This window comes from Cricetulus griseus (assembly GCF_003668045.3).
Source record: "Cricetulus griseus strain 17A/GY chromosome 1 unlocalized genomic scaffold, alternate assembly CriGri-PICRH-1.0 chr1_0, whole genome shotgun sequence".
NCBI lineage: Eukaryota > Metazoa > Chordata > Mammalia > Rodentia > Cricetidae > Cricetulus > Cricetulus griseus.
The window spans coordinates 59,811,016-59,832,785 of NW_023276806.1; the positions used below are offsets into that span (position 1 = coordinate 59,811,016).

Here is a 21,770-nt window from a genome sequence, read left to right on the forward strand (position 1 = left end):
AGAAACCCTCTCTCTCTCTCTCTCTCTCTCTCTCTCTCTCTCTCTCTCCCCTCTCTCTCTCTCTCTCTCTCTCACACACACACACACACACACACACACACACACACCACACAAAAAGAAGGATGTAGTGTTTGTTTGCTTGGTTTTAGACGAGAGGCAACTGTAGCCCAGGCTAACCTTGGACTCACTAAGTAGCCAAGGCTGTCTCTAAACTTTTGCATTCCCCACCCCCACCACCCAAGCACTGAGATTAAGGTGTGCACCATCACACTCAGCTTATTTTTAAAGTTGTTTGGTCCAGATTCTTCCCCACTCCACCCTTTTTGTTGTTGTTGTTGATAAAAACCACAATGATACCCATGACCATCTTGCTTTCTGCTTTATTTTCCATGGAGCTGGTTTACATCCACAATTCTGTTCTGTACAGGTTCCAGGGTCCAGGTTTTCAGGTCTGGGGCCCACGAGTCCAGTGAAGCCCTACCCACACCACCCTAGTGGGCTGTCACCCACCCTCCCACCTGCCCATCCCAGCTTGACAGAGCCTCTGTGAATTAGGCCGTGCTCTTATTCCCTGCAAGAAGAAATTCAAGGAGGAAATGCACGCAACTCTATACCCTCACTCTCCTCCTGCCCACACCAACGTGCTAAAGCGGATGCTGTCTTTCCAAATGGGCGGAGAATGCCCACAAAGGGGGGGGGGGAGATAGCCGACTTTTGAATGAAGACTTTGGAAGTGAAAGAGAAAGACGGGAATCTGCAGAGTCCCTCCCTAGGGAATAACTGCACCGCTGTCCACCACCCTCCACCCTCCACCGGCATCTCCTTACCCCAGACTTTAGGAAAACATTCTAGCCATCTGTGCCATCTGTCCCATCCACAGTCCTCGTGCCACCTGCTCACAGAGTCCTGACTCCCCCTAGTGACTCTCATACTTGGACTTTATTGCAAATGCTCTGTGCTCTACAGGACTCCCCGGCATAAGCCACCAGAGCGGCAAACGGAACCACCCCCAATCCCCTCCATAACATTCTTTCTTCCCAGCTCCAGCCCTCATTACCCTCCACCCACAACTCACAAAAGTAAAATGCCATTATCTCTGAGGGTACGAAGTGAGTCTGCCTCACTCCTGCATGCTGAGGATTCCAAGTAGGATATTGTACACATCTTGTTCCATGTAGCCCTGGGGGTAGCAGGAAAGACGTAAAAGATGATGACGAGCAGAACACGGGGAGAAGCAGATGAGGGAGCATTTTTGTAGTATAGCAGAATAGCAGTCATTGCCTCTTATAATTACATAATCCCTAACAAATTCTGTTTGTTGTGCTATGTTTTTGGTTTGCAGTACTTGGGACTTAGAAAGACTTCCTGCCTATAAGGCAAGTGCTCTGTCAATGAGCTTGAGCCCCAGCCCTCACATGTAACTATAAATATTTAACTTTCCCATGGCTGTTTTCCCATCTTCACAAGGAAGAGAACAACGTCTTCTTCTCAGAGTTGCTGTGCCGGCCGCACTATGACTTCCGAGCGCCTGGTAAGTAATTGTAATTCCACTCCCAGAAGCTGACATCCCTAAGCCCTGCCTACTCTTTCCTGATTGGGGCAGTCACCTCAGAGGAAACTGAGAAGGGACGAGCCTCACAATGGAGTAGGGAGTTGAAAGGAGAAGCAAACACTATGCCTTCCACATTCACACCTAGCTTTTCTTGATCTACTTAAGGAAAACCAGAGACCCACCACTGGGTCCAGTGATCTGGAGAAAAATGACAAGTATGTCTAGGAACAGGAAAGGGCAAAGGTCACAGTCTTTCCTCAGCTCTGTACCCCTGACTCCTCCCAGACGACACCAAGCTCACCTGAGCCGAATTCAGCAGATGATTCCTGTAGGTAGAGATGATCTCCTCATGGTGTTTCTGGGAATCCTGAGAGGGAGCACCCGTGGGAAGTCACCCAAGGCTGGACCCGATGGCCCATCACTGGTCTAGCCTGGACCACTGCCTGAAACTCCGCGTCTTCCACTACCCACCCTCTTCCCTGCAGGCAGAAACATACCTGCAGCTGCAGGGCGAGGTGGGCATTCTCACCCCGGACCTCTAGAACTTCCTCTGAGAGCTGCTCCAGCTTTTTCAACAATTCCTTGATCTAAGGCCAAAAGGAAAGAAAGGGACCCAGGCCATTTTCCACAGATGACCCAAGAAAGGACTATTATCCACATTTTATGGGTAGGAGCCTGAGTTTAATACATTTTCAAAACCATGCAGCTTTCCCAGTGTGGTGGAGCACACACCTTCAATCCCAGCAGCTGGGGGGCAGAGGCAGGTGGAGCTCCGGGAGTTTGAGGCCACTTTGTTTCTACAGTGAGTTTCAGGACAGCCAGAGCTACACAGTGAGACTATCTAAAAACCAAACAAAAACAAAACCATACAGCCAATAAATAATGGTTCAAACCAATATCTCTTTAGCTCTATAGCTCATGATCTTTTTTAGGTTTTGTTTGTTTGTTTGGATTTTTTGTTTTGTTTAAGACAGGGTCTCACTGTGTAGGCCAGGACGGCCTGGACCTCACTACATAGACTAGGCTAGCCTCACACTCGAAAAGATCCTTCTGCCTCTGCCTCCAGAGTGCTGAGATTAAAGGTGTATGCCACTACACCCAGCTATAGTAACTTTTTACTGAGCACCTAACATGTGCCCAAAATTATCCTGAGTATTTTATTTTTTATGTATATGAGTGTGTGTGTGTGTGTGTGTGTGTGTGTGTGTGTGTGTGTGTGTATTTGTAGGGAGGTTCTGGTTTTGCTGAGACAAGATTTCTCTGTGTAGCCCTGGCTGTCCTGGAGCTCAATTTGTAGACCGGGCTGGACTTGAACTCACAGAGATTCTCCTGCCTCTGCCTCTCAAGTACTAGATTAAAGGCATGCACCACCATACCTGGTGTGTATGAGTGTTTTGTCTGCATGTGTATAAGTGTACCATCTGTGTAGCCAGTGCCTATGAAGGCCACAAGGCCACAAGAGGACTTCAGATCCTTTACAATTGGAGTTACAGATAGTTGTGAGTTAGCATATGGATACTGGGAACTGAACTGGGGTCCTTTGCAAGGGCAGCAAGTGTTCTTAACTGATGAGCCATTTCTCCAGGCCCAATAAAGCAATTTATTTTCTTTCTTTCTCTCTTTCTTTTTTTTTTTCCAGTGGTGCTGGGGGTTGAGCCCAGGGCCTTGCTCCTGCTGGGCAAATGGTCTGCCTCTAAGCCATATCCTCAAACGTTATTTTCCCCCTGGGATAATGCAGCCCTGGCTGTCCTAGAACTCCATCTGTAGACCAGCCTGGCCTTGAACTCAGAGATCCACCTGTCTCTGCCTCCCAAGCTTTGGGATTAAAGGTGTGTGCCACCATGCCTGGCTTCCATATCTACAAACTTCTATTCTGAGTATTTTATAATAATTTATCCAAATAGTGTTTCATAAAAATCAGTCTGGTCTCAAATACAAGGATAACCTACCTTGACCACCTGATTCTCCTACATCAACTCCTTTTTAAACTTTTATTATCTTAATTTTTATGTGTATGGGCGTTTTGTTTGCATGTATGTCTATGTACCATGTGCATGTCTGCTGCCCTCAGAAACCCTGGAAATGAAGTTACAGGTGCTTGTGAGCCACCAGGTGGGGGCTGGGAATTAAACTTGGATCCTCTGGAAGAGCCATCTCTCCATCCCTTTGCATTTTTAAAAAGATTTTATTTTTTAGTTATTTACGTGTGTGTGCCTATATATGGATGGGTATATAACTGTAGTGCCCAAAGAGTCCAGAAGAAGCCCGTGGATCTCCTGGGCTGCAGTTATAAGTGACTGTGAACTGCCCAAGGGTGCTGGGATCCCAACTCAGGTCCTCTGCAAGAGCCGTAAAAGTTCTTAACTGCTGAGCCACTTTTGCAACTCCATGCCTCCACCTCTGTATGTGGTGTTGGGGATCCAACCCAGAGCCTCATACATGCTAAGCAAGCACTCTACCAAATACACTCCACTCCCAAGCCCCCAATAAACTTAATACCTAATAAAATCTTTACAATTACCACCACACTAGTAGTTTAATTTTACTTTTTGTGTTTTGCCTGCATGTATGGCTGGACACTGTGTGTGTGCTTGGTGCCTGAGTCCCCTGGGATTGGAATTACAGATAGTTGTGAGCTACCGTGGGTACTGGGAACCCAAGTCCTCTGGAAGAGGAGCCATTGTTCTTAACCATTGAGCCATCTCACCGGGTGTAGTGGCACAAGCCTTTAATGTCAGTACTTAGTCAGAAATAGGCTGACCTCTTGTGACTCATAGGCCAGCCTGGTCTACTTCTCTAGGCCAGCAAATGTGACATAGTGAGACCCTGTTTCAAAACAAAACTAAACAAAACAAAACAAAAAGTTGTCTGACATCAGTCAGCCATTAAGTTTTTTTTTTAATTATTTGTATTTTATGTACACTGGTGTTTTGTCTGCATGTCTGTGTGAGGGTATCAGATATCCTGGAACAGGAGTTACAGATAGTTGTGAGATACCATATGGGTGCTGGGAATTGAACCCGGGTCCTCTGGAAAAGCAGCCAGTGCTTTTAACCCCTGAGCCATCTCTCCAGCCCCAGCCATTAAGTTTTATGTGTGTTTTGTTATCAATTCTGGATGGAACCTAAGGCTGGGCAAGCATTCTGGCACTGAGCTATGTCCCTCAACCTAAGTTGTCACCCCATACTGTGTGTGTGAGAGAGTGTGTATGTGTGTGTGTGTGTGTATGTGTGTGCATGTATGTGTGCACACACTCACTTGCTAATGTTACAGGCATGTGCCACCACACTCTACTCCCCAGTGTAAATCTTGAGACTGAAATTCAAATCCAGACAGCCTCATGCTAGAGACCATAACTACTCAAGTACTATACCAATTTTTATTTTACCATTTATTGACATTTTACCATTTATTGACAAAATGGCTCCTTTAACTCTCTTCCATGATGATGTCTGTTTTGGACAGCACTTCTGTCTATGCATGGTACACTAGGCAAATACTGTTTATATTCCTCCATCGTTCTCATATTGAACATCTAGTTTTAATAAGAAATCTGAATTTACTAGCTTAGTGGGTATTTCGACAACTACTAAATCCATTCGTAAATTTTAGAATGTATAAAATATGTCTCATTCGGCCGGCGTTGGTGGCTCACGCCTTTAATCCCAGCACTCGGGAGGCAGAGGCAGAGGCAGGTGGATCTCTGTGAGTTCAAGGCCAGCCTGGTCTCCAGAGCGAGTGCCAGATAGGCGCCAAAGCTACACAGAGAAACCCTGTCTCGAAAAACCAAACGTGTGTGTGTGTGTGTGTGTGTGTGTGTGTGTGTGTGTGTGTGTGTGTGTCTCATTCCCCAACAGCACCAAGAAAATAGCTGTAGCTTGGCTTTGCTTGGTGTCATGAGACAGAGTCTCGTGAGCCCAGGATGGCTTGGAACCAGCTCTGTAGCTGAAGATGACTATGAACCTATCTCCTGCATCCACCTGCTGAGTGACTATCAGCACAGTTCTTCAAACTGTTGTTTGTTTCTTTAGTTTGCTTCCAGTGTCTTTTTGGTCAATGAAGACCCATTCTGAATGGAGCAGGAGGGAACAACTGCTACAGTTAACCCGTCAGACTCTGAGTCAGCCCAGAACCTCAGCAAAACCACAGAACATATTACACCACTAGGCTGGACTAATGCAGGATTAAGATAAAAAGCTAATTGGCCGTGGTGTTCCCTGGTATAGCCCTGGGGGCATACATAGCTGCTGAACCTTGAGTACTAAATTTTAGTTCCTACGCCCTCTTCTCTCTAATACCGTGTTGCTTATTTTTGACTCTTTCTTCTGTGTGCCACCTGAGCTCCAATCTCAACCCCACACCTCTCTCGCCCTAGGCAAGCACAGAGCGGTCCTTGCAAGCGCCAGGCACTCTTGACCGCCACTCCCTACCATGCTCTCAAGGCTACCTTGGCGCTCACCTTGGCCTCCTTGTCTCTGCAAGCCCCGATGAGGTGGTCTGTCTTCTCTTTCAGTAGCTCGGCGGTTTTCTCGAACTGCTCGGAGCGCCCGCGCATCTCGCCCGCCTGGCGCTCTTGCTCCGCCGCCCGAGCCGCAAGGTCCTCGCTGCGGCGACGCTCCTCTGCCGCTGCATCTCGCAACCGAGCCATTTCTCGACAAGCTGTGTTGTATTTCTCCAACACAGCTTTGAGCTCCTGGCCCCAAGCCTGCGCCTGGGCCACCAGCGAGCCTCGCGTTTTCTCGTGCTGTCGCAGGCTGGCTGCTTCCCGGGCCCTCAGCTCGGCCACTTCCTCTGTGGCTTGGTAAAGCAGCTGCTTCAGCTTGCAGATCTCCTGGCTCTTCCCGCTCATCGTGGCCTGCACAGCCCGCAGCTCTTCCTCCAGCTTCCCCAGATCTTGCTCCAGGGCGGCCACTTGGGGGGATGCTGTACCCTTGAGGGAGGCCTCTGGCTCCGGGTGGGGGGCCAAGGATCCTCTCAGCTGCTGGTTTTCCTCCTCCAACCGAGCCAGCTTCTGCTGGGCCTCGAGGTGCCTATCTACCAGGGTGCTGATGCAGGTCTGCAGCTCCTCCAGGGGTTCTGCAGCTGTACTCCGTGTACTCCCCTTGCCTACGAGGTCTGGGGGCAGGCAGTTCCACAGTCCTTGGAGTCCGCTGCTCTGGGAAGCCAGTCGCCTGCGCAACTTCTCTGTAGCCTCCTTCTCTATGGCCAGTTCATCCGTTAACAAGCCCACGCTCCGCCGCAACTGCTGTAGCTGAACCTGCGCCTCGGGTTTGGGCACAAACTCCCGCTGTAGCCTCTGGGTCAAGGACTGCAGCTCTCCCTGCAAGCGTTGCCTCTCGCGCCCCAGCTCTCCCAGTTCCTCCAGCAAGTTGCTGTTGCTCAGTCTCAGCGCTGACACCTCTTTCTCCAGGTGTCCCTTTGCCAGGACTGGGGCCTGTTCTCCTCCAGGTGCCCCTAGGGGTTCTCCTCTGGCTCCAGGAACCCTCTTTTCTTCCTGCTCTTTAGTGCATCCTGGAACTGCTTTTGGGGCTCCCTCTCCGGACCCCTGGGCAGGAACCTCAGGTTTCACCTGCAGTCCTGCTTTTGCTCGATCCAGCCTCACCAGCACCCTCTCCAGCCTGGCTTCCATCTTCTCCCAGGCAGCTGCTGCAGCCTCGGCCCTGGGAGTCCCTAGGGCTCCCTCCAGAACTGGTCTTGACAAAGCCCCCCTCGCAGCATCCTTTTCTCGCCACACTGCAGCCAACTCTTCCCTTAACTGTAGGAGTAGTTGGTTCAGGGCTGCTATGCCCACTGGTTCTCCCACCGTGCCAGCTTGTTCAACCCCTGGAGCCGGGGACCTCTCCTTCTGGCCAACACACACCTGGTCGGTGTTATCCAGACCAAGGTTCTGCCCCCCACTGGTGTTCAGTTGATGTCCCGTGGCTTTCCCGATGGTCTCAGTCCTGGGGCTCTGGGGCGGCCCCTGTTCTGGTTGGGACTTTCTATCAACTTCATACTGGATCTCAGCTGGGGGAGTTACTTCTTCAGCTCTCCTGGGAACTACCGTTGGGTTCACTGTGGCTGCTGCCTTCTGCTGCCTCTTTAGCTCTTGAATTCTCTCAGCCAGAAGATTCAGGGGACACCCCTGCTCCATACCATCTCCTCCAGGCCGGAGACTGGGGCCCTGTCTTCCTGGGGCCCTGGGTTCTTGCAGCAGGAGATGCCCTAGTTCTTGCACCTGCTCTCGAATCTGGTTCTCCAGGCCTATGAAGGCTGCAGTTTGAGCCTTACACTCTTCTGTCTTTCGCACCAGCTCCTGCTGCAACTGATTAACTTTCTTCTGCTCCTCTTCATACTTCCACCTCCACTCCTCTGAGCAGCTCGCTTCCTCCTCCTCTTCTTCAGGCTCTGCTCTCCATGAGCTCTTAGGTGGAGATCCCACCTGAGGCTCGGGTGGAGAGGCCTACGTCCAAAATAAATAAATAAAATAAAATAAAAAGTGATGTGAGGCTGTGCACCCTAGCCTAGCCTCTGCAAGGGCCTTGCTTCTGTGACTGTCTCGATGCCCACGCAGACTACTGGAACAGCTTGGGAGTAGGTCACAAACAGTCATACCTGAGATGCATGATCTGGGTGTTGAACCAGTCCGTGACCTATAAGAGAAGACATGGAGCAAAGGAGGACTCAGTCCTCATCCACTTTTTAGACTTTGTTAGAGAAAAAAAGTAGCCGCTCATTACGAATCCCTAACTATCCAGCAACTTTGGCTTCCTATCCTTGAGGTGGAGTGTTCCTTTATTTTGTACACATGTTTCTTTTAGTGACGGTTGTGCTGGTACTGTGAAGGCACTGGGACATCAGTCACTGGTGGGCCAAATAGAAATCACATGGATGACAACAATAGCAATAGCCATTTAATCCCAGCACTCGGGAGGCAGAGGTAGGCGGATCTCTGAGTTCGAGGCCAGCCTGGTCTACAGAGAGAGTTTCAGGATGACCAGGGATACACAGAGAAAAAAGCAAAAAAATAAAAAAATAAAAAAATCACAATAGCAATACCCAAAGTTGCACTCGACGAGCAAAGAGTGTGCTGGGGAATCTTGTGATGTAGTAGTTCTAAATTAGTAAACCCTGGACTAAGGTGGCAGGACATTTTTTCGAAAGGACTGATTCCATGGGCAGTGGGATACAGAGAAGCTTCTTGAATTCTTTGTTTATTGAAGAGAATCTTGAAGGCACAAAGGGACTCTTACCGCCTCTTCGCCGCCGGTTCAGGGCCTGCTGAAGCAGCCTCCACAGCTCCTTGTCTTGTGTACGCAACGCGTAATGCAGAGCATTGTGCCCCAAGCTGTCCACTGCTCCAGCATCTGCTCCGTGGCTCAAGAGCAGCTCAGCCACCTCAGCACTGCCTTTCTCACAGGCCAGGATCAAGGCTGATCTGTGGGGTGGAGACAAATCTGCAACACCAGCTTTCCCTCACAGTTTTAGAAATTCCAGTCTGGAGCAAGCCCTCACTCAGTGGAGTCAGAGCAACACGGCAATGCTAGCCAAGGACAGAGCAGTAGACCAGAGCAGGACTTCTCCAATGTCATTCCTTGGAGCTGCAGCATCAGAGAGCAGAACCACTGGGAGGGCTCCATGCTTGTCTGCTTTATAGAATGCTTAAAGTTCTGCACGAAAGCACACACACACTCACACATGCACATACATGCACACGGACAGCAGCATACTTGCTCATGATGCTCCTGCCTCAATCTTCCGAGTACTGGACTATAAGTGTACACCACCACACTCTTCTGCTGCATAAATTTGAGAGAAAAGGACCCCACTGTTTAGGAAATAGCTGGAAAACTAGTTAGGTAAAGCAGTGATCCCAGAGCTAGCCTTTCGACTTCTGGCATCATCTGTGCTAGCATGGCTAGTTAGTCAGGGCACCAGGCAAAGGTCTTTTGAGCCGTTCATGGAAAGGAAGGAAGCCCCCAAGAACAGAGACTGGCCTGCTCTTTCCAGTGCACAGTAAAGAACTGGAGGATGGAGTTGGCTTACTTGTCATCCTTGTCTGTGACATTAACTCGGGCACCTCTCTGCAGCAGTTGTGAGCAGATAGCTGCATGGCCGCCCAGTGATGCAATCATCAGGGGTGTGCGTCCATCCTGCAGAGATTGTGGGAGCATGAGAGGCCAGGAGGAGCCAGGGAGAAGTAAGGAATTGATGATTCAACCCTATGTATACCAACTCCCCCTCTACTAATCCCTGCTGAAACAAGCTTGGTCCTGGGCCTAAACACTCTTGAACCAGGAGTTAGGAGCTCCCAAATGATAAGGAGAAGGAATGGAGGCGGGATCACAGAATCTGACTAGTCAATCTCAGAGAAAACAGCAACCTCCTGGTCAGAGTGAGACACTGCCTACTGGTCTATCTGATACTCACGTTGTCCAGCACATCCAGGAAGGCCTCGTGGTCACACAGCAGGAGGACACTTGAGGCACAGCCAGAGGAGGCTGGAAGGATTGAAAGGTGGTTGGTTAAGAAGAGGCGTGAAGACGTCTACTTGGGCTCTATAATGTAGTGTCTCTCCCATCGTGTCACCCAGCCTGTTTCCCAGCCTTCTTCCCACCAGGCCCCAGGCTCGCACCTGCCCAGTGTAATGGACTACGGTTCTCTGCATCCACAGCGTCTTCATTAGCCCCATGCTGTAAACAGCCACAAAGAGAAGCAGCAATGGAGCTTGGTGTTAGCATCCTCATCCCATACACCATTTCAAGTTGCCAGTTTCCATGGTAATATAAAGAGAAACAAGAGGACCATGGCTCTGAGGGAAGCTCAGTCTATTCCCTGCAGTTGATGGGCAGCCTTGAAATTCAGTCCTAGTTCCTAACTAAGGTCAAAGAAACAACAGGTGATCAGTAAGTAAATCTATGGAAGGAAATGACACCTGAATTGGCTGTGGTTTTGAGACCATTATGTAAAATTTGGGAAAGACGAGGAGTAATAAAAGTAGAACAATCTCCAGGTGTTAGTGGCCCATGTCTTAAATCCCAGCACTCAACTGGGCGTTGGTGGCACACGCCTTTAATCCCAGCACTCGGGAGGCAGAGGCAGGTGGATCTCTGTGAGTTCGAGACCAGCCCGGTCTACAAGAGCTAGTTCCAGGACAGCCTCCAAAGCCACAGAGAAACCCTGACTCAAAAAAAAAACAAAAAACAAAAAACACCAAAATAAAATCCCAGAACTCAAGAGGCAGGTGGATCTTTGAGTTCGAGGCCAGTCTTGTCTACCGAAGAAGTTCTAGGACAACCTGGGCTACAGAGAGAAACCCAGTCTCGGGAGGGGGGGGGAGATAAAAAAAAGAACAGTCAGTATGTGCTTATGGTCTACTGGAGACTCAAATCATCCACATGTCATTGCAGGTATATACTCTGGTTTTGTGCTACTTGGCTAGAGTCCTCCTCCACATTTTAACTTATTTGCTTATTTATTTACTTGGGGGAAGAGTATGGTCATGTTTGTGGCAGTCAGGGGATAACTTGCAGGAGTCAGTTCTGTCCTTCCACCATGTGGGTTCTGGGGGGCAGACCCATGTCATCAGACATGGCAGCAAATCCTTTTACCTGCTGAGCCCTCTTACTGTCCCTCCCGCCAAAGACATTTTTTATTTGAACATCCCTGCTTTTCTTCTCCCTGCCCATATACGTAGCAGCCTGTCTCTGTGGTGGCTCCACCAGCGGCAGAGCTCCACAGTCCTTGGGGACTCTGGTTTCTGACTTGCCCCCAAAGACAGCATGAAGCATGGTACACATACGAAGGAGATGGCGAAGAGATGTTTGTGAACTTATTGATAAATGGCCATCAGCCCTGTTGCTGGGAGTGAGAACGATGAGACAAAGTTGGGGCACACTGCTACTTCTGTCTCCTGCCTGCACAGGAGCATCAGAGGACTGCTTTTACCTGAAGCAAGACCTTTACACACTGTGGCTGGCAGGAGATGGTGGCCAAATGGAGGGCGGTGCTTCCTGGAAAGAGAGAAAGAGAGAGGGTGGGTGGGTGGGTGGCCCCATGAATGCGGATGACTCACTGGGAGGGAAGGCAAGAGACGCACAGATAATCAGAGGGAGATTAGAGAGAGAAGCTCTAGGCTGCATCTGAGCCAGAAATTCCTGTTCCCCAAGCAGCTGGTACCTTCCATGGAGGCAAGAGTAAGGAGGAGGTGTGTGCCTAGCTTACAGGGAGGGGAACCCCAGGAGAGACGCTGGCCAAGACCTACTGAGCAAAGAAGCAAAGGCCCACTGCTGGAAACTCCATCAGAGCCCAGCCCTGGCCCCTCTGCAGCATAATGGGCAGGCTGTGCTGGCTGACTCACCGTCCTCGTTTTTGCTGTTGATGTCAGCCCCGTTTGCAAGCAGTATTGTCAGACACTCTGTCAGGCCTTTGGAGGCTGCCAGGTGAAATCTGCCAGTGTCAAAGCCAAGAGACAGAAAAGGATGAAAGACCAGGGGATAAAATAGGAGAGGCTCTTATTTTTTTTAATCATGTTTAATGCTCTAAATTATTCTGATCAGTTGGTTTTGTTTGTTTTGAGATAGAATCTCATTATACAGGCCTGGCTAGCCTTGAATGCTAGATCCTTCTGACTTGACCTCCCAAGTTCTGAGATTATAAACAGGTACCAGCACAGCTGAGGAGGAGGAACATTAACAAGCCCTTCTCCCTCTGCTCCACAGCCTAAAGTCAATTCCCAATGCAAGGAGGGAAGCTCTCCTAGTCCCCTAGTCCGTCTTGCTAAGAGAGAAGCCTGCCAGCTGGGCAGTGGTGGCGCACATCTTTAATCCCAGCACTCTAGAGTCAGAAGTAGGCAGATCTCTGTGAGTTCAGGCCAGCCTAGTTAACAGAGCGAGTTCCAGGACAGGATCCAAAACTACACAGAGAAACCTTGTCTCAAAACAAAAAACAAAAACAAACAAGAGAAAGGTGAGGGGGGGGGGCACCAGGGAGCTGCCTCCTGGACCTCCAGTCATGAAGTCAGAGGATGCTATGAAAAGCTAGAAGAGCTACACATCCCAGGGGATTTCAGATTGTTGCAGTGGTATTTGGGGGACACATGATCACCTGCTTCTCCCAGCACAGAACCCTCAGAGAACGGAAAGTGTCATAGAAAGGGCCGTCTGGAACGGAGCAGAAGGCTGGCAGGGGGATAGCCTCCTCCTAATCACTCCCTCTAGCCTCATGACACCCATGACACCCACAACACCTATGACCTACTCCTTCATTCCTAATTTCTCAAGCATATACACCCTCCTACTTTTGTGATGAGGAAACTTTGTTTAGCAATTAGTTCTCTGTTGGTTTAATGAGCTTTACATCCTTTTCAAGTCACTGTGGTTGTGGGGTGGTTGGAACTCAGGGACAATATCCTCCTCCCTCGTTTGTTCTGTGCTTGGTCCATGGCAAAGGTTTATCCATCTACTCGCCAATCCAAACAACGAAAGGGCTCTGAAGTTATAGGCCTTCCCTGGTCATCCTGAAGTTTTCAGTTTTCAAAAAGAACCACGTACCAGGGTGGGGTCGAGAAGACTTACTTACGGGGACTGGCCATTCGAGTCTAGTTTGGTGGGTCGGGCTGACTTCCTAGAGGCTAAGGCAGCCACGCGTCCCACATCCCCCCGCTGCACCGCCTCCAGCAGCTTCTGGTCACGACGGTTCCATTTCTCCACCTAGTCGGGAGTTACAGATTTTATGAGTATTGGCGCTGGAGATGGTACAGGGAAAGAAAAGTGATGTTTCATGCCCGGCAAGAGGAAAAGGGGCATCCTGCAGGTTCTCGCCGCTCCTGTTCTCTACGCCCAGAGCAGCGGATCTTTCTTAAGTGGGCCAGAAAAATACTAACTACTCCATATGTCACCAAGAATTATCGACAGCAACTGTCCACCACAAACCTAAAAGCACCCAGGGGATCACTTAATTAAAAAATGTAAAGCTTGTGGGGCTGGAGAGATGACTCCAGAGGTCCCGAATTCAATTCCCAGCAACCACATGGTGGCTCACAACCATCTGAAATGAGATATGGTGCCCTCTTCTGGCCTGCAGGCATACATGCAGGCGGAGTACTGTATACATAATAAATAAATCTTTAAAAAAAATATAAAGCTTGGTGTGGACTTATTATATAACACACCCCAGGAGGTAGAAGCAGGAAGATCAGGAGTTCAAGCCCAGCCTCAACCGTGTGTGTGTGTGTGTGTGTGTGTGTGTGTGTGTGTGTGTGTGTGCGCGCGCGCGCACGCACATATATGTATCAGGCGTGGTGGTAAATTCCAGTAATCGAAACACTTGGGGGGTTGAGATAAGAGAATCTCAATTTTGAGGCCAAACACGAGTGTCTCAATAAGCGACAACAAAAGTATTATTACTTTTATTATTTTAAAATTATTTTGTTTTGCTAGGTGGTGGTGGTGGTGGTACACGCCTTTAATACCAGCACTCAGGAGGCAGACATAGGCTGATCACTGTGAATTTGAGGCCAGCCTGGTCTACAGAGTGAGTTTCAGAACAAGCCAGAGCTGATACACAGAGAGACCCTGTCTTGAAAAAAAAAAAAAAAAAAGTTTTGTTTTCTTGAAATAGAGTCAAGCTAGTCCATGCTAGTTGAGAGTCACTGTGTAGCCAGACTGGCCTCAAACTCAAGACCCTCTTGCTTCAGTTTCTTGGATATTGGCACAGCAGTTCTCTACCACACATAGCTTCAAAGTGATTAATAATGTCGAATGTCTAGCATTTTAAGACTCTATTTATTTATTTATTTATTTAGCTAGTTAGTTTTGAGACAGGTTCTATGTAGCTGTGGCTAGCCTAGAACTCACTACTATGGTGCCCAGGCTGGCCTTGAACTCACAGAGATCCATCTGTCTCTGTCTCCTAATGTTAGGATTAAGAGTGTGTACCACCATACTTGGCAAGACTCTTTTTAATCACCACCATGACTACTGTTGTTAGATGTCCAGCCTGAGGGCAATCCTAGCAGCAACCCCTTCCTTCCTTGGTGCTCCCTAGGTCTTTCTAGAGCAAACTGAACCAACCTGACCACTTCTGACTGGTTCACAATGCCCTCCCTACCTCACTCCCGCCCCAAGGGCTCTGCTTTTTGTTTTTAGTGGTTTGCAACGTAAATCAAGGTCCCTAGCTTCCAGTCACAGCCACCTAGCCATCTCTAGCTCTTGACCCTGGGCCCCAAATTGGGGGTGCAGTGGGCGGCAGTTATAGAGTTTCTGTTTTCTCATATCATAGCTGGCTGTCTCTCTCTCTCCCATTGGTCTCCAAACCTCACAGCAAACAGCCAGCAAGGGCAAGCCAGTTTCTAGCTGTGCTTGGGGAGGCAGCAATAAGAAGAGGCAGAAAGGGAATCCTCCCTCTCCTCTCTGGCCAGGGAGCAGCTGTCCCAGACAGCAGCCACACCTCAGCATGCATTGTTCTATCCTTCCAGCTCAGGTTTTGAGGGTGGAGGAGCAATTAAAATAATTGAAGAATTACAGGGCATAAAAGAGAGAGCTGTATAAAAACACCTAGGGCTGCAAGCACAGAAAAGCCTGGTTTGGTCCAGAGATGGAAACATAAAGGAAAAAGGAAGGAACTCAAAGATTATTGGTATGGAGGAAAAGTTCTCGAGATGAGTGTTTTGTCATCAGGACAGAGTCTGGGACCTGGTTCAGCTACATTCTCAGCTATATGACCTAGAGGAAGCCATTAAACACTCTAACCTGTTTTCTTGCACATAAAATGTAGACAGTAATAACCACCTCACCACAATGCATTAAACAAGTTAATGTAGATAGAACCACATAAATGTATGGCATCCTTACAACAAAACAGGAAGTAGTGAGAAATCGGGGGTGGCCCATTGCGTTTATGAGCTATAACCTCAACAAGAAAGAGGTTGTAGGAAAGGGTAAAAAAATAGAGTCTGTGGAAGCCCAATAATTCATTTCCAAGCACTGTTTATATAGCCAGGACAAATTGTTAATCACCAACACAGAAAAGATTTAAAGGTCCAAGTCATAAAATTGCCCAGGATAGATGAATTCTGAGGTAACACTCCTGTAAAAACACCCATGACTTCTCCTAGGCCTGCCAATTAGCCTCAAATAGCCCTGGAAAATAGTTGGGGATGATACTATCTTGTTTCTTTCATAGAAAAAGAAGTGGAAGCACACATATGTTAAACATCTGTCCAGGAGCACATAAAAGAGTGATAGTTGGCTTTAGATACAGCACGGGCTTCTTGCATCCAGACCTAATTCCCACATCAGACCACACCGCTGCAGAGATATGGGAAAAGGATTACTTATTTCCAGATAAAGTTTGAGAATGCCTCTAGGGCAGCGCTACTCACTAGACAGACGTTTCCTCCCTGCATGGGAGAGTCTCCAAACAGGTTTATTCTCAAATGACAAAGCAAGCAAAATGGCTCCTCCCCATCCTAACAGGCCCTGACATGCAAGAACAGGCTTTTCAGTGCCCTTTGGGAACCAGGTCATCCAATGGAAAACGGAGCTGGGACAATGCCTCCACCACACAGCACTGCCACCAGCTGACCTTAACCTTAAGTTCTCCGTTCTGAGTCTTCGATTCTCTTCCCTTTTCCTATAGTGTTCTTGTTCTTGGGGCACATCTTTGACTAGCCTGGCACTCTCAATCCCCCTGCCTCCAGAGTGCTGGGATCTTAAATGTGGGTCACCATGCCCAGCTCTAAAGTCTTCATGAGTGTCAGGCATGTAAAAAAAAAAAAAAAAAAAAAAAAAAAACTTCCTTGAGTCAGCCAAGCTAGGTAGGCGGTAAAGTGTGTTTTAGCAATGTGGATATATTTCTATTTTTGGCGGGGGGAGAGGGGCTCGAGACAGGGTTTCTCTGTGGCTTTGGAGGCTGTCCTGGAACTAGCTCTTGTAGACCAGGCTGGTCTCAAACTCACAGAGATCCACCTGCCTCTGCCTCCTGAGTGCTGGGATTAAAGGCGTGCGCCACCACTGCCCAGCGCAATGTGGATATATTTCTTTCCAGCTATGTCCTTGCAACTCTGCCTGGTTTATTTCCTATAGTTTCATTATACCAAGACCAGTTTCGAACCGGGTAGACATTCTTCATGATGAAACCACTGGAAACTAAAGGACAAGACCAGTGCTTCCAAAGTCCAAGACTGGGTGGTGGCTCACCTTAACACCTTGGAGAGGAGGCACTGGATTCCATCCCAGCCTCAGGGGGTAATCACCAAATTAACCTGCAGATTCCCTATTAAGGATAGCCTTTTTTTCAGCCAAGATTAGGGAACTTGTGTAGAAGTAATTTTACCTTCTCCTATCTCGGACTGTGAACTCTCCTGCTTCCTATCAAGATGGGAAGACACCAACAGGCAGTGCGGGAGTGAATGGCTTCTGTTTAAGAGTAGGTGGACAGAAATGGAAAGGGTGCCTTTAAGGGATGAGGGCCCGGCGCTTAACATTTTAAATGCCACAGAAATCCTCTGTGCTGATCTGATGCAGGGGTTGAAAGCAATTTATCAGGCCATCTCTTCATCTACGTCCTGCCCAGGCAGAATAAACTCAGGTTTACGCCACTCCTGAAGACATCACTGACTGAGTCAGATAACTGGTCAGTCAGCTGGGCTGTCCTGGAACTAGCTCTTGTAGACCAGGCTGGTCTCGAACTCACAGAGATCCACCTGCCTCTGCCTCCCGAGTAGTGCTGGGATTAAAGGCGTGCGCCACCAACGCCCGGCCTAAGGGGGAATTTCTTGAGGAAATAAGTTGTAGCTGAAGCCAGCCTATTTTAAAGTTTTCTGCAAGCTTGACCTGAGGGGAAAAAGTTTTCATTCTAAGTATGTAGCTCTGAGTGTGGCCTTTACATTCCTACACTCTTAATATACTACAATCTTGTGATGCTAAGAGTTTATTTAAATGAGTAGACATTCCTCATGGTCAAACATGTGGAGAACTGGGGTCATAAAGAAAGGGGGAGGGGTCTAGATCCCAGTGTAGCCCACTGCTCATCCCAGCATCTAGGAAAGGAGACAATGCCCAAGGATGAGAGAATCGGGAGAAGCCTGTGGTCATGTCACCTTGAACTTGCTTGGTTTCAGAAGCTAAGCAGGGTTGGGCCTAGGTAGGAGAATCCAAAAAGAATGAAATAGGCCATTTCCCAAGGAGAACACAGACTCCATAAATCTGAAAGGGGAGAAGAATTCTGGGGACTTTCATATTTAGGGAAAAGCAGACATGGACTAGAAAATCACCGAGGGTTAAGGCAGAACCCAGGGAGCTGCAGCTTCTGTTACTATAACAGTAAATGCCCTTGGACTGTTTGGTCAGTGTGCGGAAACTCTGTAGAAGCAAATGGAAGTGGGACAGAGACAGGCCTCGACAGTTCCTATCTTGCTTCACAGCTCTCTGCCAGGTTTCTGTGGCCTGCCCATGCACAGTGAGATAACCAGACATTGCTCACATTTGTTTATGAGTGACAAGTCCGCTGAGCAATATTAGTACCAACTATCTCACACCCCCAACCTCCCCAGAAGACGCTATCCCCTCACAGGGGGTCACTCCAGAAGAGCTCCTCAGAGAAGGGAGGCTGTGCCCTCCCTATATCACCATCTTCTGAAATCATTGCTTTGCTCTAGAGGGGAGGGGAGCATGGAGTAACGTCTGCCAGGAGAGTTCTTATCATGAGTCCCTTCCATCTTCTTATCCCTCACCATCACATTTCCCTAACTCAATCAAAGAAAATGAGCACAAATCCTTAACCAGACAGAGGGATAGTTAGAGAGAGAACCAGGCAGGGAGACTTGATTGGTCCCAAGAACCAGTCTGAGGACCTGCAGTAAGGACTGCAGTGAGCTGGCCAGGATCGATTCTGCAGGGGACTCACCCAGGCTCTTGGGGACCAGCCAGGCGACTGCATATTCCCTGACAGTGCCTGTCTACTTAGCTAGATCTGCAAGATTAAGCCATAGTGAGCAGGCAGGAGGGCCAGGCAAAAGGTGGCAGGAATATATTGAGGAAAAGGTGGCCAGAAATTAAAGAGAAAACAGAGGTGCCATGGTGGACGGCCAGTTGGAAGGAGGTTTGAAGCGGTGTTGGAAGAACAGGAGTGGATGTGTCCTGGTGTGGAACAGAGGACAGGGGTGGAGGCAGCTATGAAGAAGAGCTGGGAGAAGGCACCAGGCTGACAGTACTTTTGGGGCAGAAAGCAAAAATGGAGCCATACGGGAGAGAAAGTTGTGGGGAGAAGGCAGGGATGGAAATGAAGCTATGGCAGGAATTAGGGTGGAAGTAAGAATGGGGGCAAAGGCTAGGGTTGGGGTGGGGCGGATGTCTGAGGTGGGTTGGTACTGGGAGCCAGAGCTGAAGCAGAGAAAAGGGTCACGAGAAGAGGACAGGCTTCAGAAAGCATACCAGAAACTGAAAGTCATAAATGTTGGGAGAAAAAGGAGCCAAGGGGGAAGAAGACCTTGGGAAGGAAAGGGTTAGGAGGGTTGAGGGACAGGTTTGGGGAGACACGCGTAAGTTCAGTTAGTAGAGCTGGCGGTCGCTCGCATTGCCGGAGCAGCAGCGCGGAAAAGACCGATGCAGGCTTAATGGCATCATCGACCATGGAGATGGGACTCGGGACTTCTGTCAACACAGAACTTGGATCCCAGCCCCAGCCCTTCTCCCACACATTTGGCACCTACCGCCACTTGTGAACTGGAGCAGGAGAAGATGCGCTTCATGGCCGGGGCTAGGGCCACGGGGGGACGGGGACGCGCAGAGAGCCGGGCCACAGGTTCTCAAACCCTCTCGGCTGCGCTGCGGCTGTGGGAGAGACAGCTGTCAAAAGGCACGAGTCCTGCCCTAGGCCCCGCCCCAGATCCCACCCACCCGGCTCAATCAGAGACCTGGACCCAAAGGCTGGGCTTAAAACCCCGCCCCTGGCCCTGCCCCCACCCCGCCCCTGCAGAGGCAAAAAGCCCGCAGTCTTCAGCAGCCGCCCGGGCTGGGCCTCAAAACCCGCCCTCCATGCTGAACACACCTCCCACACCTACCTATTCAATCTGGGAAGGATGCTCGCAGGCTCCGCAGAGGCGCCTCCCAGGCCCTACCTTCCTCGCCTTTCTGTGTGGAGCTCCGCCCAAAATTCTGGCCCCTCCCCGCCCTCCGGACGCTCAGCCAGCCCAAGAACCTCCACAAGCTTCTACGTCGCCAACGGTCCCCTTCACCTGTGATGAGGTCTTTAGCCGGTTGCGGGGGTGGGGCGGTGAGGGGGCGGGGCGGCGGGGTTTACATCTTTGGTGTTCCTATCAGGTTCTCTGATGGCAGCAGTTGTGTTTTTTATTAGTCCTCTTGCTTTGTACATGTTAGGTCTTTAATGTCTGTTAAGTCAATGAATGAATGAATGACCAAAGAAGCAACAAGAAAGAAACAGTCTAGGGTAGGAGAAGATGCTTCTACAGTTGCTTCGACACTGGTTTTGCTTCAGAAGACTAATGGGCTTTCAAAGGAATAGGCTCCTGTTAGAGAAAGCCTTACTCTAGAGCTCAGGGTGGATAGGAAGCAGATATGCCCTTGCTAGGAGGGCACAAAGAATCCGTTTGATATTAGCCAAAAGGTTAATAACTTTGACACAAAGGAAAAATAAAAGTTTTCTTTCAAAAATTATTACATTTCCTTATTTCTGTGTACGTGTGCAAGTATATGGGGCCTGTTGCCATGGCACAGTTGTGGGGATCAGAGGACAACTCGCAGGGGTTTACTCCTTCTGTCATATGTAACCTGGGGGTAATTTGCATCCTGGGTATCAAACTCAAGTGGCCAGGCATTGTGGCAGGCACCTTTACCTGCTAAGCTATCTGCCAGCCCCGGAGTGTTTTTTTAATCATATGGATAAAGAAGAAAGGGCTGGAGAGAGGCTCGGCAATTAAGACTACTTGCCGCTCTCCCAGATGACTGTATTAGTCAGGGTTCTCTAGAGACAGAGAACTTATGGAATGAAGCTCTCTGTCTCCCTCTCTCTCTATATATATATATATATATATATAATCTCTGTTATAAAGGTTTATTCATTCATATATTCATGTATATGGGAATTTATTGGAATGACTTACAGGCTGCCCTCCAAACATGGCTAGCTGTGAATGGAAAGTTCAAGAATCCAGCAGTTGTTCACCCACAAGGCTGGGTGTCTCAGTTAGTCTTTTCTACATGCTGGAATCTCGAAGTAGGCGCCAATGCCAGTGAAGGAATGGATGTGTTGACAAGGCCTGGGCAAGCAGACAAAGAATGAATGAGCCTTTCCTTCTTCCATGGTCCTTATGTAGGCTTCCACCAGAAATTGTGGCCCAGATTAAATTGTGCCTTCCCAGAGCCTCCAGATCTGAATTAAAAGAGTGTGTCATCCAGGCTCAACATCTAGATCAAAAGCCTGTGTCTTCCTACCTCAAGATCCAGATCACAAGTGTGCCTCCATTTCTGTATTGTAGTTCATTTCAGGTATAGTCAAGCTGACCGCCGAGAATAGCCATCACAATGACCCCAGTTTGCTCCCCATGCTGGGATGCTTACAATCACTGGAATTCCTGCTCCGGGGTCTACAATGCCCTCTTCTGGCCTTTGAGGGTACCAACACACATGCAGCATGCACTCACATAGACAAGCACACACATAGATAAATAAAAAAAAATACAAAACCCATCTCCTAAAATAGAGACAAACCAGTCTTCAATAACACCCATTTCCCTTTAGAGGCTCATTGTGAGTAAAGAGGTGAGAGACATTTTTTCTCTCTCTCTCTTGTAAGTTTTTTTTTTAAGTTATTTATTTTATGTGTATGAGTGTTCTGTCTGCATGTGTGTATGTGTGATGTATGTGTACCAGGTGCATGCCTGGTGCCAGTAGAAATCAGAAGAAATTTTTGGATTCCCTGGAACTGGAGTTAGGATGGTTGTGAACCACTACATGGGTTCTGGGAAACAACAGCAGCAAGCACTTTTTTTTTTTTTTTTTTTTTTTTTTTTTTTGAGACAGAGTTTCTCTGTGTAATAGACTGGCTGTCCTGGAACTCACTTTTAGATCAGGCTGGCCTCAAACTCACAGAGATCCACCTGCCTTTGCCTCCCACAAACTGAGATTAAAGGCATGGGCCACCACCCAGTTTAAAGCAAGTGCTCTTAACACTGGGCCATCTCTCCATCCCTGAGGAATGTTTTCAATGTAAGTATGTC

At 48.7% G+C, this 21,770-nt stretch overlaps 1 protein-coding gene across 2 annotated transcripts; it reads right to left on the reverse strand.

Annotated features, from left to right (window-relative positions):
- Positions 1-364: 364 nt before the first annotated feature.
- On the reverse strand, positions 365-19,372 carry Ankrd35 (ankyrin repeat domain 35). Of its 2 annotated transcripts, XM_027393715.2 has the most exons (13): positions 19,245-19,372; positions 13,112-13,242; positions 11,892-11,980; positions 11,480-11,544; positions 10,167-10,224; positions 9,962-10,032; positions 9,578-9,684; positions 8,785-8,969; positions 8,147-8,184; positions 6,012-7,994; positions 2,050-2,139; positions 1,854-1,919; positions 365-1,180 (listed from the first exon to the last, which is right to left on the reverse strand). In XM_027393715.2, exons 1-13 carry the CDS (start codon positions 19,281-19,283, stop codon positions 1,121-1,123), a joined length of 2,982 nt encoding a protein of 993 aa, XP_027249516.1. In that variant the 5' UTR covers positions 19,284-19,372; the 3' UTR covers positions 365-1,120. The 2 variants fall into 2 exon arrangements, with proteins under 2 accessions (XP_027249516.1, XP_027249517.1); XM_027393716.2 differs by lacking the exon at positions 19,245-19,372 and having other exon boundaries at positions 13,108-13,237.
- Between the last annotated feature and the right edge of the window lie 2,398 nt (positions 19,373-21,770).

Bases quoted from the DNA above. Each gene is read 5' to 3' on its own strand.
- Ankrd35 (XM_027393715.2), bottom strand. From the start codon at position 19,283: ATGAAGCGCATCTTCTCCTGCTCCAGTTCACAAGTGGCG. The intron at 8,970-9,577 runs GTAAGCCAACTC...TCCACCCCACAG, and splicing joins GTCACAGACAAGGATGACAA to ATCAGCCTTGATCCTGGCCT. The intron at 1,181-1,853 runs GTGAGCTTGGTG...TGCTACCCCCAG, and splicing joins ATCTGCTGAATTCGGCTCAG to GGCTACATGGAACAAGATGT.